At 41.2% G+C, this 12,291-nt stretch overlaps 1 protein-coding gene across 1 annotated transcript in view; it reads right to left on the reverse strand.

The window, feature by feature from the left end:
• The window catches only part of rtn3 (reticulon 3), a 40,629-nt gene continuing 28,338 nt past the window's right edge, over nt 1-12,291 (reverse strand). Inside the window, exons 3-7 of the mRNA XM_014021554.1 lie at nt 11,543-11,681; nt 4,846-4,915; nt 3,059-3,105; nt 1,159-1,217; nt 1-802 (exon numbers count right to left, since the gene is read on the reverse strand). Coding sequence (XP_013877008.1) covers nt 754-802; nt 1,159-1,217; nt 3,059-3,105; nt 4,846-4,915; nt 11,543-11,681 — 364 coding nt within the window. The 3' untranslated portion in view covers nt 1-753. The remainder of the gene's footprint in view (nt 803-1,158; nt 1,218-3,058; nt 3,106-4,845; nt 4,916-11,542; nt 11,682-12,291) is intronic.

Genomic DNA, 12,291 nt, shown 5'->3' on the forward strand with positions numbered 1-12,291 from the left:
TGTTCTCAAGCAGCCAGCCTAGCCTTTATTTCAACAACAGTAAGAAGCATCATTAGAATCCAAATGTACAGGTGAGCATGAGCTCAGCAGGTGCAACAGTAGTCAGGCGGTGTGAATGAGGGGCGGGGCTTGTTGAATATAAAAAGCGAGGCTGAGGTGTATTTACATGAAACACCAGGAGGTGAACTAAACCAAACTATCACAGCTGGCTCAGCCTTCCTGTCTGTTAACCTGCTGGGTGGGGGGGTCGGGGTGGGGTCAGTGCATTACAGAAACATGAACACAGTGTCTGTGAGCAGAGTCCAGACAGCTGCAGGTACAGAGCACAGCAGGTGGGTTTGGAGGGACTTTATTTTTCAAACATTTTCATCCTGAACAAAGGTGGACTCTGCAGCCAGCCATCACCTGGCTGTGTTCAGTGGACATGATGAAACCAGGTCATTCAGTCTAATTCACCCCAGTCTGTCTCCATCTACTGTAGCGGGTCCACAGCCTGCCAGGGTGGGCTGCAGCTGCTGTGGTGGTGTGGGCCCCGAGCTGCAGGTGGGCTGCTCTTCTCTTGCGTTAAGCTGCACAGTAGAGCAGGAGAGGGGTGGGTCTAGCATGGTTAGTGTGAGGTGTGCTGATGGAGCAGGGAGGAGGGGTTAGGACTGGGTGGGTGGGGAGGGAGGGGTGGGGGGACATGATGATGACAATGATGATGATGATGATGATGATGATGATAATGGTGACATGGAGGCTTCTGATGAGGGATCATTCAGTTTTGGTGCGCTTCACAGCTCCAGGAAGCTTCTCTTGCAACCTGTGAGTGAAGAGCACAACATGAGCCGAAGAACACAGCTTTAAGCTCTTTCTGCTGCTGCTTCAACTCTGAGGGTTAGCAATGAGCTAACAATAGCAGCTGCTAGTGTTAGCTCAGTGCTAACACTAGCAGCTGCTAGGTCTGCATCTAAGAAAGACTGCTCCTTCAGAGGAGGAGGAGTTTCTACAGTTAAACCAGTGAAGTCTAAAATATTGGTTTAATAAAGACTAAAGCAGGTAAGAACTGACATCTTCTCTCTTTATCTAACCAAGGCTCACTCTGATCAAATATAAAAAGACAGATAATCCACAGAAATCTCTTATTTCCTGATGTTTCAAACATCACTTCATACTTACTTTGCCAGTGTGGTGTTGACTTGAGTACGTGCAAGATCGATGTAATGATCAATCTGGGTCTGCAGGGAAACAAAGACTCCATCACATCTGCTTTAAAGACCTCGCTAAGTTCAGAGCTGCAACATCCAGGCTGAGTCCAAGTGAGTTAAAGACATCCAGGATTAGTTGTAACATTAGACTTTATTTGATAAACATTTAATTGTAAAATAAAGACTGTAAAAATACTGTAGGCTGTTTAGTTTTTACAATTTAAAAAATATATATTTTAACATGGACGGAGCGGTTTTATTTACACTCAAAGCATTCTGGGTAAATGATGACATCAACTAGGTCCTCGGTGTGAGGCTGCTAGCGAGTTATATCCACCCTGAAGGTTAATCTTGGACAATATCTGATGATCGACTCTTTTAAATGAAACCAGAGAGCGTTGACAGAGAGGAGAAGGTAGAAATGACTCAGCCTGGAACTGAAAACATGGATGGAGGACAACAGAGCTGCTTCATGGAAGAAGAACCTCAGCTTAGCCTGCTAGCCTTTGCACTAGCACCGACGCTATATTGCCTTATATGTATTAGCTCGGCGCTAGCACGACAAACAAGCTAAACTGAGGTCCTCCATCCATATTTTCAGTTGCAGGCTGAGTCATTTTTGTGTTCCTCTCTCTGTCATGTGGATGGAGGACCTCAGTGATGAGAGGAGAATGTGTAGCGCTGAGCTAATACATAAACTTTTAGTTTAAAAATGATAAAAACTAAACAGCCTACAGTATTTTTACAGTCTTTATTTTACAGTTAAATATTTACTAAATAAAGTATAATGATACAGTTAATCAGGGATCCCTTTAAAACAAAGAAGAAGCAAAAACCTCTAAATGTATCAACGGTGAGTTATCCTGGTGAATGTGTCTCAATGGAAACTATTGGATGAGTTGGATCTGGTCAGAATCAGCTGTGGTGTGTGATGCAGGCTTGTGTTGAACTGATATTTGTAACATTTAACCAGAGAAATGTTCACTTGTATCTGTAATGAAACAAACTGAGGGTAGACCTGCCTGTGTCTGGCTGCAGTGTTTACTACAGAAGGCTGTGTGCTGTCAGCTAACCACAGAGGACACATCAAACACTGAATGATGGCTGAACACCAACATCATCATGTTTAAGAGGCAAAAACACAAAACTTCAACTTTCAAAAGTCTGATATATTAAAAAAAAACAGTAAAATGCAGACTCTTATCATTCCACAGCAGTGTAGGGCCCTGCAAAACCTATTTTATTTTTTCCCAAATTCTGTTGTCATTTTTCTAAATTCCACTTTTTTCCCTGATTTACACATTTCCATTGTAACCATATTTATTAACCTAAAAAGTGTGCAACTATACAGTGATTAAACAAATAARTAGACACAGAAATTTAAAAAATAATGTCTGTTATTTCACTTTCACTAATATAACAAATAGCTGTGGTTCAGTAGAACATTAAATTCTTTTTGAAAGGTCAAAGTATTTACCAAGAAAATAAAACTAAAATACTTTGACTGAAGCAGAGTGGATTTATTTTTAACTTGTGTCACATCTCAATGGTGCCACAGGACCAGTGAGACCAACTGTCCATCATCATCATCATCATCATCATCATTAAGACAACAGGAAGATGACAGAATCCACATCCTGTTCAACTGAGACATGTTAAACATCTGATGACTCCATTATTAACACAATCCTGCTGTACAGTATGTGGTAAAGTATTACTTGTGAGTCTTATAAAGCATGTGAAGAAATGATTAGTTCTTTTGTGTGTCAGTCAGCAGTGTGTCATCATGACATGACTTCAGACAGCAGCTGGACTCATGGTGACATCACTCCCTGACCTCAGGCTGAGCAGAGCTCTTCTCTCAGTCTTACCTTATTTTTCTCATAGATGGGAGGCACTGCAAACAGCAGGAYATCAGCTAAAACACACAAAGACAGGATTTCATTAAATACCTTTTTTTTACTTTGTGTTAAAGTCAATTCTCTTTGCAACAGTCTGGGTCAGCTTCACACGTTTATTTAGTCACAAGTGAAAGACAAATTGTGAGCATGTTTCCACTGCCGATGGCTGCAGTTGATACTCTGAGTTCAACAAAGCTAAAGCTTGAAGCTAACACAGCTGAAGCTAGCATGTCACTCAGCTGTTCCTGTTGGAGACCAGTTGATGAACTAATGATCTAGAATCTCTCTAACATTATGAAGGTTCCCACAGCAGAGACAGTCTGGTTTCCAGCTCCACTCAGGACTTGTACTGCTGAGTGGAGCTTTTCTCTCACACAAAAGACCATCCCACCCTGAACCCTGGTCCAGCCTGGTTACTACCTGGATGGGAATACCAGGTGTAAAAACCAATGTAGGAGTTTCACCCACATTGGTCACTAGCAACAGAAAAGCTTTGAAGGTCACAGGTCACCTTCTGGAAGGATGATAAAACATCTGAGGTAAATGTTCTATTAACCACACTGACCTGCATCACTGGTCCACATTTACAGATCTTTGTTTCTAAAATCTACTCCAGCAGATTCAATCATGAACGAGTCGGGCTGCTGAGGTGGATAGAGGTGTGTGGAGTAATAATGTGCACGTCCAACAATACAGCTGTGCAAACAACAAAACCTCCTGCTTACTGAGCCTGTGTTTTTACAGCACAGGACTCATTTTCAGCTGTCTGAATGAGGTAGACCTGATACAAAAGTCCAAACTGAAACAATCCAATAATGGAAGTACTGGACCAGGGCTCTTAAAGGACTCTGATGAGTAAAACTCTTGACCAGAACATCTTTAAAAACTWCAGATTTTCATTTTGTCATGGCTCCAACCTGAACATTACCAAAGATTAAACTGCTGTTTAAAACTAGACTGACAGTTCTGACAGCTACCACAGGCTGACCCCTCAGTCCAAAGGAAACTTATTCATCTGTCCATCAGACATCCATCTGTCCTTCATCCGTCCATCATCTGCCCATCCGTCCACCATCTGTCCATCTGTCCACCATCTGTCCACCATCTGTTCTTCATCTGTCCATCAGACATCCATCTGTCCATCTGTCCATCAGACATCCATCTGTCCATCTGTCCATCAGACATCCATCTGTCCTTCATCTGTCCATCAGACATCCATCTGTCCTTCATCTATCCATCAGACATCCATCTGTCCTTCATCTCTCCATCAGACATCCATCTGTCCATCTATCCATCAGACATCCATCTGTCCATCTATCCATCAGACATCCATCTGTCCATCTATCCATCAGACATCCATCTGTCCTTCATCTGTCCATCAGACATCCATCTGTCCTTCATCTATCCATCAGACATCCATCTGTCCTTCATCTGTCCATCTGCCCATCACCTGCCCATCAGATGTCCTTCAGATGTCCATCATCTGCCCTTCATCTGTCCATCATCTGCCCTTCATCTGCCCATCATCTGTCCATCATCTGCCCTTCATCTGTCCCATCTGCCCTTCATCTGTCCCATCTGCCCTTCATCTGTCCCATCTGCCCTTCATCTGTCCCATCTGCCCTTCATCTGTCCCATCTGCCCTTCATCTGTCCCATCTGTCCTTCATCTGTCCAACAACTGTCCTTCAGCACAGATCTGAAGATCTGAGACCCAGAGGAGTTCTGGGAAAAGAAAAGTTTGTTCTTGATGCTTACCCAGGATGAGAATGGTGATTCCATTAAAAACTGCTCCAACGTAAGTCAACAGCCACATGACCACAGCCAACTGCAGGAGAAACAGAACCATGAGGTGAGTCAGCATTTCCTGTTTTACATGACATCACTTCCTGTCATTACAGACACCCCCACAGAATCATCACCTGCCACTGAAGGCAGAATGGAGATTATAACTGACCGCATGCGTGTTTGTGTTTGAAGTGTTAGCAAAATATCTCTGGAAACTGAATGGAATGTTCTGACACTCTCCTGAAGTCTCACCAAGTCAAGACGTTAAGTCTTGTCAAGTCAAGTCATCAAGTTTCGTCAAGTCAAGTCATTAAGTTTCGTCAAGTCAAGTCAAGTTTCGCCAAGTCAAGTCAAGTTTCGCCAAGTCAAGTCTCTCCAAGTCGTTTCATCAAGTCAAGTCATTAATCTTGACTTGGCATCACTTGACTTGGCAAGTTTCACCAAGTTGTTAAGTCTCAAGTTTCGCCAAGTCAAGAGTCACCAAGTCAAGTCGTTAAGTCAAGTTGTTAAGTCTTGTCAAGTCAAGTCAAGTTTCATCAAGTCAATTTGTAAAATCTTGTCAAGTCAAGTGTCGCCAAGTAGTTAAGTCTTGTCAATTCTCGCCAAGTCAAGTTTCACCAAGTCAAGTCGTTAAGTCTCGTCAAGTCAAGTTTTGCCAAGTCAAGTCGTTAAGTCAAGTCAAGTGTCACCAAGTCAAGTTGTTAAGTTTCATCAAGTCAAGTTTCGCCAAGTCAAGTCGTTAAGTCATCAAGTGTCGCCAAGTGAAGTTTTGCCAAGTGAAGTTGTTAAGTCTCATCAAGTCAAGTCGTTAAGTGTTGTCAAGTCAAGTCATTAAGTTTCGTCAAGTAAAGTCATTAAGTCTCATCAAGTCAAGTCGTTAAGTCTCGTCAAGTCAAGTTTTGCCAAGTCAAGTCGTTAAGTCAAGTCAAGTGTCACCAAGTCAAGTTGTTAAGTTTCATCAAGTCAAGTTTCGCCAAGTCAAGTCGTTAAGTCATCAAGTGTCGCCAAGTGAAGTTTTGCCAAGTGAAGTTGTTAAGTCTCATCAAGTCAAGTCGTTAAGTGTTGTCAAGTCAAGTCATTAAGTTTCGTCAAGTAAAGTCATTAAGTCTCATCAAGTCGAGCCAAGTTTCGCCAAGTCAAGTGTCGCCAAGTCGTTTCATCAAGTCGAGTTGTAAAGTCTTGTCAAGTCAAGTGTCGCCAAGTAGTTAAGTCTTGTCAATCGTCGCCAAGTCAAGTTTCGCCAAGTCAAGTTGTTAAGTTTCAAGTCAACTGTCACCAAGTCAAGTCGTTAAGTCAAGTTGTTAAGTCTTGTCAAGTCAAGTCGTTAAGTCTCGTCAAAGTCAAGTTTCGCCAAGTCAAGTCATTAAGTCTCATTAAGTCTCATCAAGTGTCGCCAAGCCGTGTTGCCAAGTCAAGTCGTTAAGTCTTGTCAAGTGTCGCCAAGTCAAGTTGTTAAGTCAAGTCGTCAAGTCTTGTCAAGTCAAGTGTCCCCAAGTCAAGTCTTGCAATCTCTGACCAGAATGTTCTGACACTCTCCTCAAGTGTCACCAAGTCAAGCCAATTCTCGCCAAACAAAAAAAAAAAAAGGGGGGGGGGGGTGGAGTCTTGCCAAGTTAAGTTGCGATATTGCAGTTGTTCAGAATCTTATTTTTACATTAGAACAGATTGGTTAAGGTCCTGTCACATAAAAAAATGTTTTAGCCAACTTGTGAAAAGTTTGTCCAACACTAAAGATGTCTCAGCTGAAGATGGAAGCCTCTTTAGGACACGTATACTGTAATGCTAACAATTAGATCAAAGATATGCCCATGAGTAAAATAGTCATAAGAAAATGTTCATAAGTCAGAATTAGTTGTCTAAAAGATTACAGTGACAGGACCTTTACGTGCCTGTTCTCTCCCTAAGATGGTCTTAGTCTAAACTTTACAATAAAAGATGAGCGTTATTAGTAAAAACATTTACAACRCCAAGCAAAGATCTGTTAGCTCCAATCTCCTGCTGTCCTCTCAGAATCCTCTCAGTCTCATTCAACAGTTTGGGACAGAATTCTCTGAGCTTATAAATAARAATAATTTTTACACCTGTCTCCAGCTCAGACATCTCACAGCTGCAGACACACCCACAGTCCAACAAGGTGTCCCTCCCKGTTCCTGTCAGGGCTGTTGCACCTGTCAGGGAGGGACGACCTGCTTAACCCGGTCCTGTTTGGACAAGGATCTGATTTGTTTGAAAGTATGAAGGCTTGTTGTAGGGTCTAGAGCAGATTAATGAATGTTTACATTTCAGACTAGAATACAAATTAGCTGCAGTCATGTTTTATACCAGATAAACAGATGTGATTTTAACTGTCATTAAAGAAAAGCCCTCTGCTTTTCATGTCAGGAGTTTTAAACTGAGACCTTCTGATGAAAAATGACAAAGTTGGAGTTGTTTTGGTCAAACTCTAAAAGTTACAATATGAACAATCTAATGTTTTGTTTCCTGCTGACTTCATGAAAACCTCTGAAATACTGATACTACCCATGTGACCAGGAAAGTAACGTGTCTGTCACTAGTTTCACTGCAGAAATCTGGTGCATCACCTCACGTGACTCATATGGTCAGAATRTTATACAGTCACCATGTTCTGATTACAAAGCTCTGTTTATTTTAAACAAATAGAAGCTCAGAGTCTGGGAGATACAGAGAAAGTCTCACATCTAATGATAATCTGGGAGGTGTTGGGGAGGAACCACCTGAACCGGCTCCTTTCAAACCCAAGGTGCCCCTCCCAAATGACTGAGCTTCAGGAATCTGGTGTGAAACTTATCAGACCTGGTTCTGAAGCCAGTCCATTATCAACTTCACTTTATGCTGAAGTTAGAAACCCTGCAGCAGCTTCATTCATTCATCCATGTGTGCTGAATGAAACAGTTTCTAGTCTCAAACTGAAGCAGAATAATCTGCAGGGATGTTGGGGTTAACTGTGTTCTTATCACTGCTGGTGTTCATTTCTCACGCTTCTACATCGTTTGGGCTATTTTAGTTACTCAGCTTATTTTGAACATCATTGCTGACTTTAGGTTTTTAAATTATTAACTACTTTACAAAGATTTTTTCAGAGAAAACATTGTTTTAAAATCTGCTTCAGTTCATTTGTTATGTGTTTTTTATGCTACCTTTAGCTTTCAGCTATAATTTGCTACTTTTGGCTTTTACTGTTAACTGATGTTAGCTTTTGGCTATCCTTTATTTGAACCTTTTAACTAGCATTTTTCTGCTTTCAGCTGCCATGTTACTTTCAGCTAGATTTTGTAAGCTATAGTATTTAGCTAGAGTTCTATGTTTACACCTTAGCTCTAGCTTCTTCAGCTAATTTCATTCAGAGCTCAGCATTACTATTTTAGCAGAAAATGCCGTTTCTCTAATRGTCACTATTTTACTTCTGAGGACCTACTGATGCAGATTTGTGACAAACTGAACTTCTGTTGTTCAAAACTCTGAAGTTCAAAAACAAGCAGCTCTTGATGGATGCCTATCACCTGCTGGCCTGGTAGACTTATTTTATTTATCCTTTATTTCACCAGGCAAAACATTAAGAACAGTTTCTTATTTACAATGTTGGCCTGGTTAAACATTTAAAAACACCAGCTCAGTGAGAGTAGCTGAATCTTTGACATTAATAACACTGACGTGTCACTCTAACAAGCTAAACTTTAGCTCAGTATCCTGCTTCATGGTGTTCTTTACTTAYAGAGACCCAACATCGTTGAGACGTGGTAGTGGCTCAGTGGTGTTGGTGTCCTGCATGTTTTAGCTGCTGCTCTGGTTCCACCTCCGTTTGCTACGAAGGTCTGCAGAGGCTTACTAATTAAGCTCTCCTTAGGTTCAGCTGTGTTGAACCAGAGCGGCACCTAAAACATGCAGGACACTGGCCCTTGAGGACTGACTTTGGACACCACTGCTCTAAATGTATGGCAATATTTGAAAATCTCTCAACTCCTGAGAACCAGTTAGTGCTGAGAGAATCTACACTAAGAACCAGACTGGAGCTCAGATGTGTGGACCTGACTGTACTTGAATCACCTTCACTCTCTGACACCCGGATCATCACCTTTATTGGCAGTGGACACGTCTCTGATAACCCAGCTGCACTGCTGTCCTTTTATGGACGGACAGAGGTCAAAGCATCCACCAAGCCAGGAGCAGTAGGTGTAGGGATGATCCTGGGGTTAGGTTTTTAAATTTGATCAGGTTCTGCACTCTCAGAGCAGAAGCTGACTGCTGCATTAGTAAAGTGGACTTACGAGCGAGCAAACATCCACATCGTCTTTCATCTCTGTGAGAGGCAATAAAAACAAAAACTTGTGTGTGGAAAACAAGTACAGCTGTTAATGGTTTGTCTGTGTGACATGCAGCAGGAGGGAGAAACTGAGCATTTTAAATAATACATTTCTTTTATTTTCCAGAATAAATGGCCAAAACAAAAGAAATAGTTTCCATGTCCAGTGGACAGGCAGCGGGACAGGTCCACCAGTCTGATTATGTTTTAGCTGCCTGAGGCAGTCCTATTGGTCAAAGCCTGTGGTTCAGATGCAACATATGTTAACATCAGGCTTGTTCTCACAGGCTGAACTAAAAATGCTTTCAGCTGAACCTTCATTAGGTACATTTCACCTTTTCTCTCCCTCTACTTCAGACTGTCGCCTCTAGTTTAACTCATGAGAGCAGCAGAGCTGCACAGCTCTGCAGCCAGACAGGAAGAACTGGTGGTGTTAGTTTTTCAAAATAAAGTACATTTCAATGTTTCGTTATAAGCTAGGGCTGCCACGATTAGTCGACTAGTCACGATTATGTCAACTATTAAAATCATCAAAGACTAATTTAATAGTTGATGCGTCATTTTTTCTAACTTTGTATTTTTTTCTTATAGTCGACTAACCACCGATTAGTCGAGTGTAAAAATAATAGTTTGTGGCAGCCCTAATTACCACTACTGTGCATGTGTGTCAAGGACAGATAGGCAGATGTGGCAGTGGAACATGCTGCAACAGTTTGGAGAGAAGGAGAGAAAAAGACGACGCATCAACTATTAAATTAGTTGACGATTTTAACAGTCGACAATAACTGTGACTAGTTGAGTAATCATGGCAGCCCTATTATAAGTGCATAAATATATAAATATATGTGATATGCTTTACATTGTTTTAATATATTATAAAAACAACTTTATTCTGAAGGTGTGGCAGCTTTGGAACTTTTAGGATGTTTAAACCAGRATTACTGAGTCAGCACATCTTGTTATTGTCCATGTTTACTCAGGACCTTCTCTGTTCTGGTGACTGGAAAGGTGAGCACAGAGAGAGAGAGCAGCTGTTTGACTGTTCAGGTGCTCCACATCATGATGCTGCCTCCTCTGTGCTTCACAGTAAGGATGGTGTTCTCAGCTTCACTTGAGCCCTTTTTCCACTAGTGCCACTTAGTGTAGTGTTTGTACGGTTCCAAGCCATTTCCATTAGGCCAGATCCATGGAACCGGCACTTTTAGTATCTACTTCATTGTGGTTCCAACCGGCCCCAGCTGACACCAAAATGCAACGTCAGAACACTGTTCATCACTGATTGTCTAAATTTTTGCAAATGTTTAAAATTTCAAAAGTTATTCATCAAATGTGTTTCCATCTCTCATTTTGCCCATTAATTTTTTTTCAAAATACCTAAAAACCACCTCCACCAACCACCCAAAACACACCCATTGGAACCGGACTGGAACATCAGTGGAAAACCAACCGGTCCGAACCATTCCGACACTGACTGTACCGACACTACACTAAGTGGCACTAGTGGAAAAGGGGCATTGTTCTCCTCCAAATGCAACGATGGTCTAGTTCCATCAGACCACAGGACATGTGTYYAAACATTCTGCTGTTTAGACCCGTGTCCATCTACAAACTGTAATCTGTGTTCTTATGTYGTCTTTGGAGTAATGTCTTCTTAATCTGAGTGTCATTTTAGTCCAGGCTGGTTTCTGACTCTGATCAGCTTCAACAGCATCGTCAYCAAGYCTTTAGYTTATGTTTAGACTGATTMATCTCAGGAACACAGAACCTCCTTCCTGAGCTGGATGTCAGGACATTCTCTTTTATTTTGACTTTCCCATGATGCCACACAGAGAGGCAGAGTGTTTGAGCTCCGTCTTAAAATGTAYCCACAGGTGTGCTTTCAGGTAACTCAAATACTGTCAACTAACAATTGAAAGGTTTCCAAATCATCTGGGCCTTCCTGAGTGGTTCACAGGCAGAGTGATCTTTATTTATGTTCACTGAAGAGAGAAAAATGATTTTGATATCTAGAAAACAGAAACTATTGTGAATCTTAAGTGATTTTAAAGAATGAAAGCTTTACTCTGATTTACTGTCAGGCTGTGAGATAAAAAAGGTTGTGTGTCTTTGTACACCATTTGTAAACAWCTGGTTTCAGCTGTTTTGGGGAGCAGCGTCACCACTTTTCAGCTCATCTTTAAAAACAGAAAAGAGTTAAAMGTTTTGAGTCCAAGGTCAGTTAATGAGGCGGCCATCTTGAACTGTGCTGGAGTTTGTCCTGTGGTTCCTGATGTGTTTCAAGTCAACACATTAACAGCTGCAGGTGAATCAACAGACGTGGAGGACGGGACCAGAACTGCTKCTCACCTTCAGGGAGTCCACAAGGTCCTCAACCAGGAAGAGGCGGCTCATCTGCTTCAGGGCTCGGTTGATGTAGGTCAGACTGGTGTCCACGTGCTTACGGAAAGTTTCAGGAGGGACGCTGACGTCCTTCTCTATCAGSGCTCTGCAGACACAGTGAACAAGAAGGCAAAATAAAAACAGAAAGCAAAGGCCTAACATTCCCCAAAGAGCCCACTGTGTGGAGCCACTTCAGTCTGTGGTTGGAGTTCTGTTTTATTCCACTTTTCTTAGTCAGTAGTAAAATAATCCATAAAACACATTTCTTATGTGCAGTGGGTCTAACGATATATTTATTTTGTCCGTTTGTCTTCGACATGTTATCTTTGGATGTCTGTGCAGTCCAACAACATGAGAATGATTTTATTTTTATTTTTTTCAACATTAGGTTCTTCTACAATAATTAAACCACAAGAGATGAGTTAAAATAGCTTATTTTAGTCATTTCCAGTCAAATTCTTTTCATTAACTTCTTTAAAACAGAGTGTGAACAACTTTTCCCATACATTACCTGTAATTATCACATTTCATTTCAGCTCCTATTTGTCTTAGAGACAACCAGTATTTTGTGTAATGTCTTTTATAAGTCTTCATATAAATTAGAAAGATGCTTTTTTTAACACAGCTGAGTTTTTCCACAGAACTTATAAAGTATCCCTAAACTGCAAAAAAAAAAAAAAAAAAAAAAAAAAAAAAAAAAAAAAAAAAAAAAAAAA

The sequence above is a fragment of the Austrofundulus limnaeus genome, unplaced genomic scaffold (genome assembly GCF_001266775.1).
Source record: "Austrofundulus limnaeus strain Quisiro unplaced genomic scaffold, Austrofundulus_limnaeus-1.0 Scaffold297, whole genome shotgun sequence".
In the NCBI taxonomy this organism is placed as follows: Eukaryota; Metazoa; Chordata; class Actinopteri; order Cyprinodontiformes; family Rivulidae; genus Austrofundulus; species Austrofundulus limnaeus.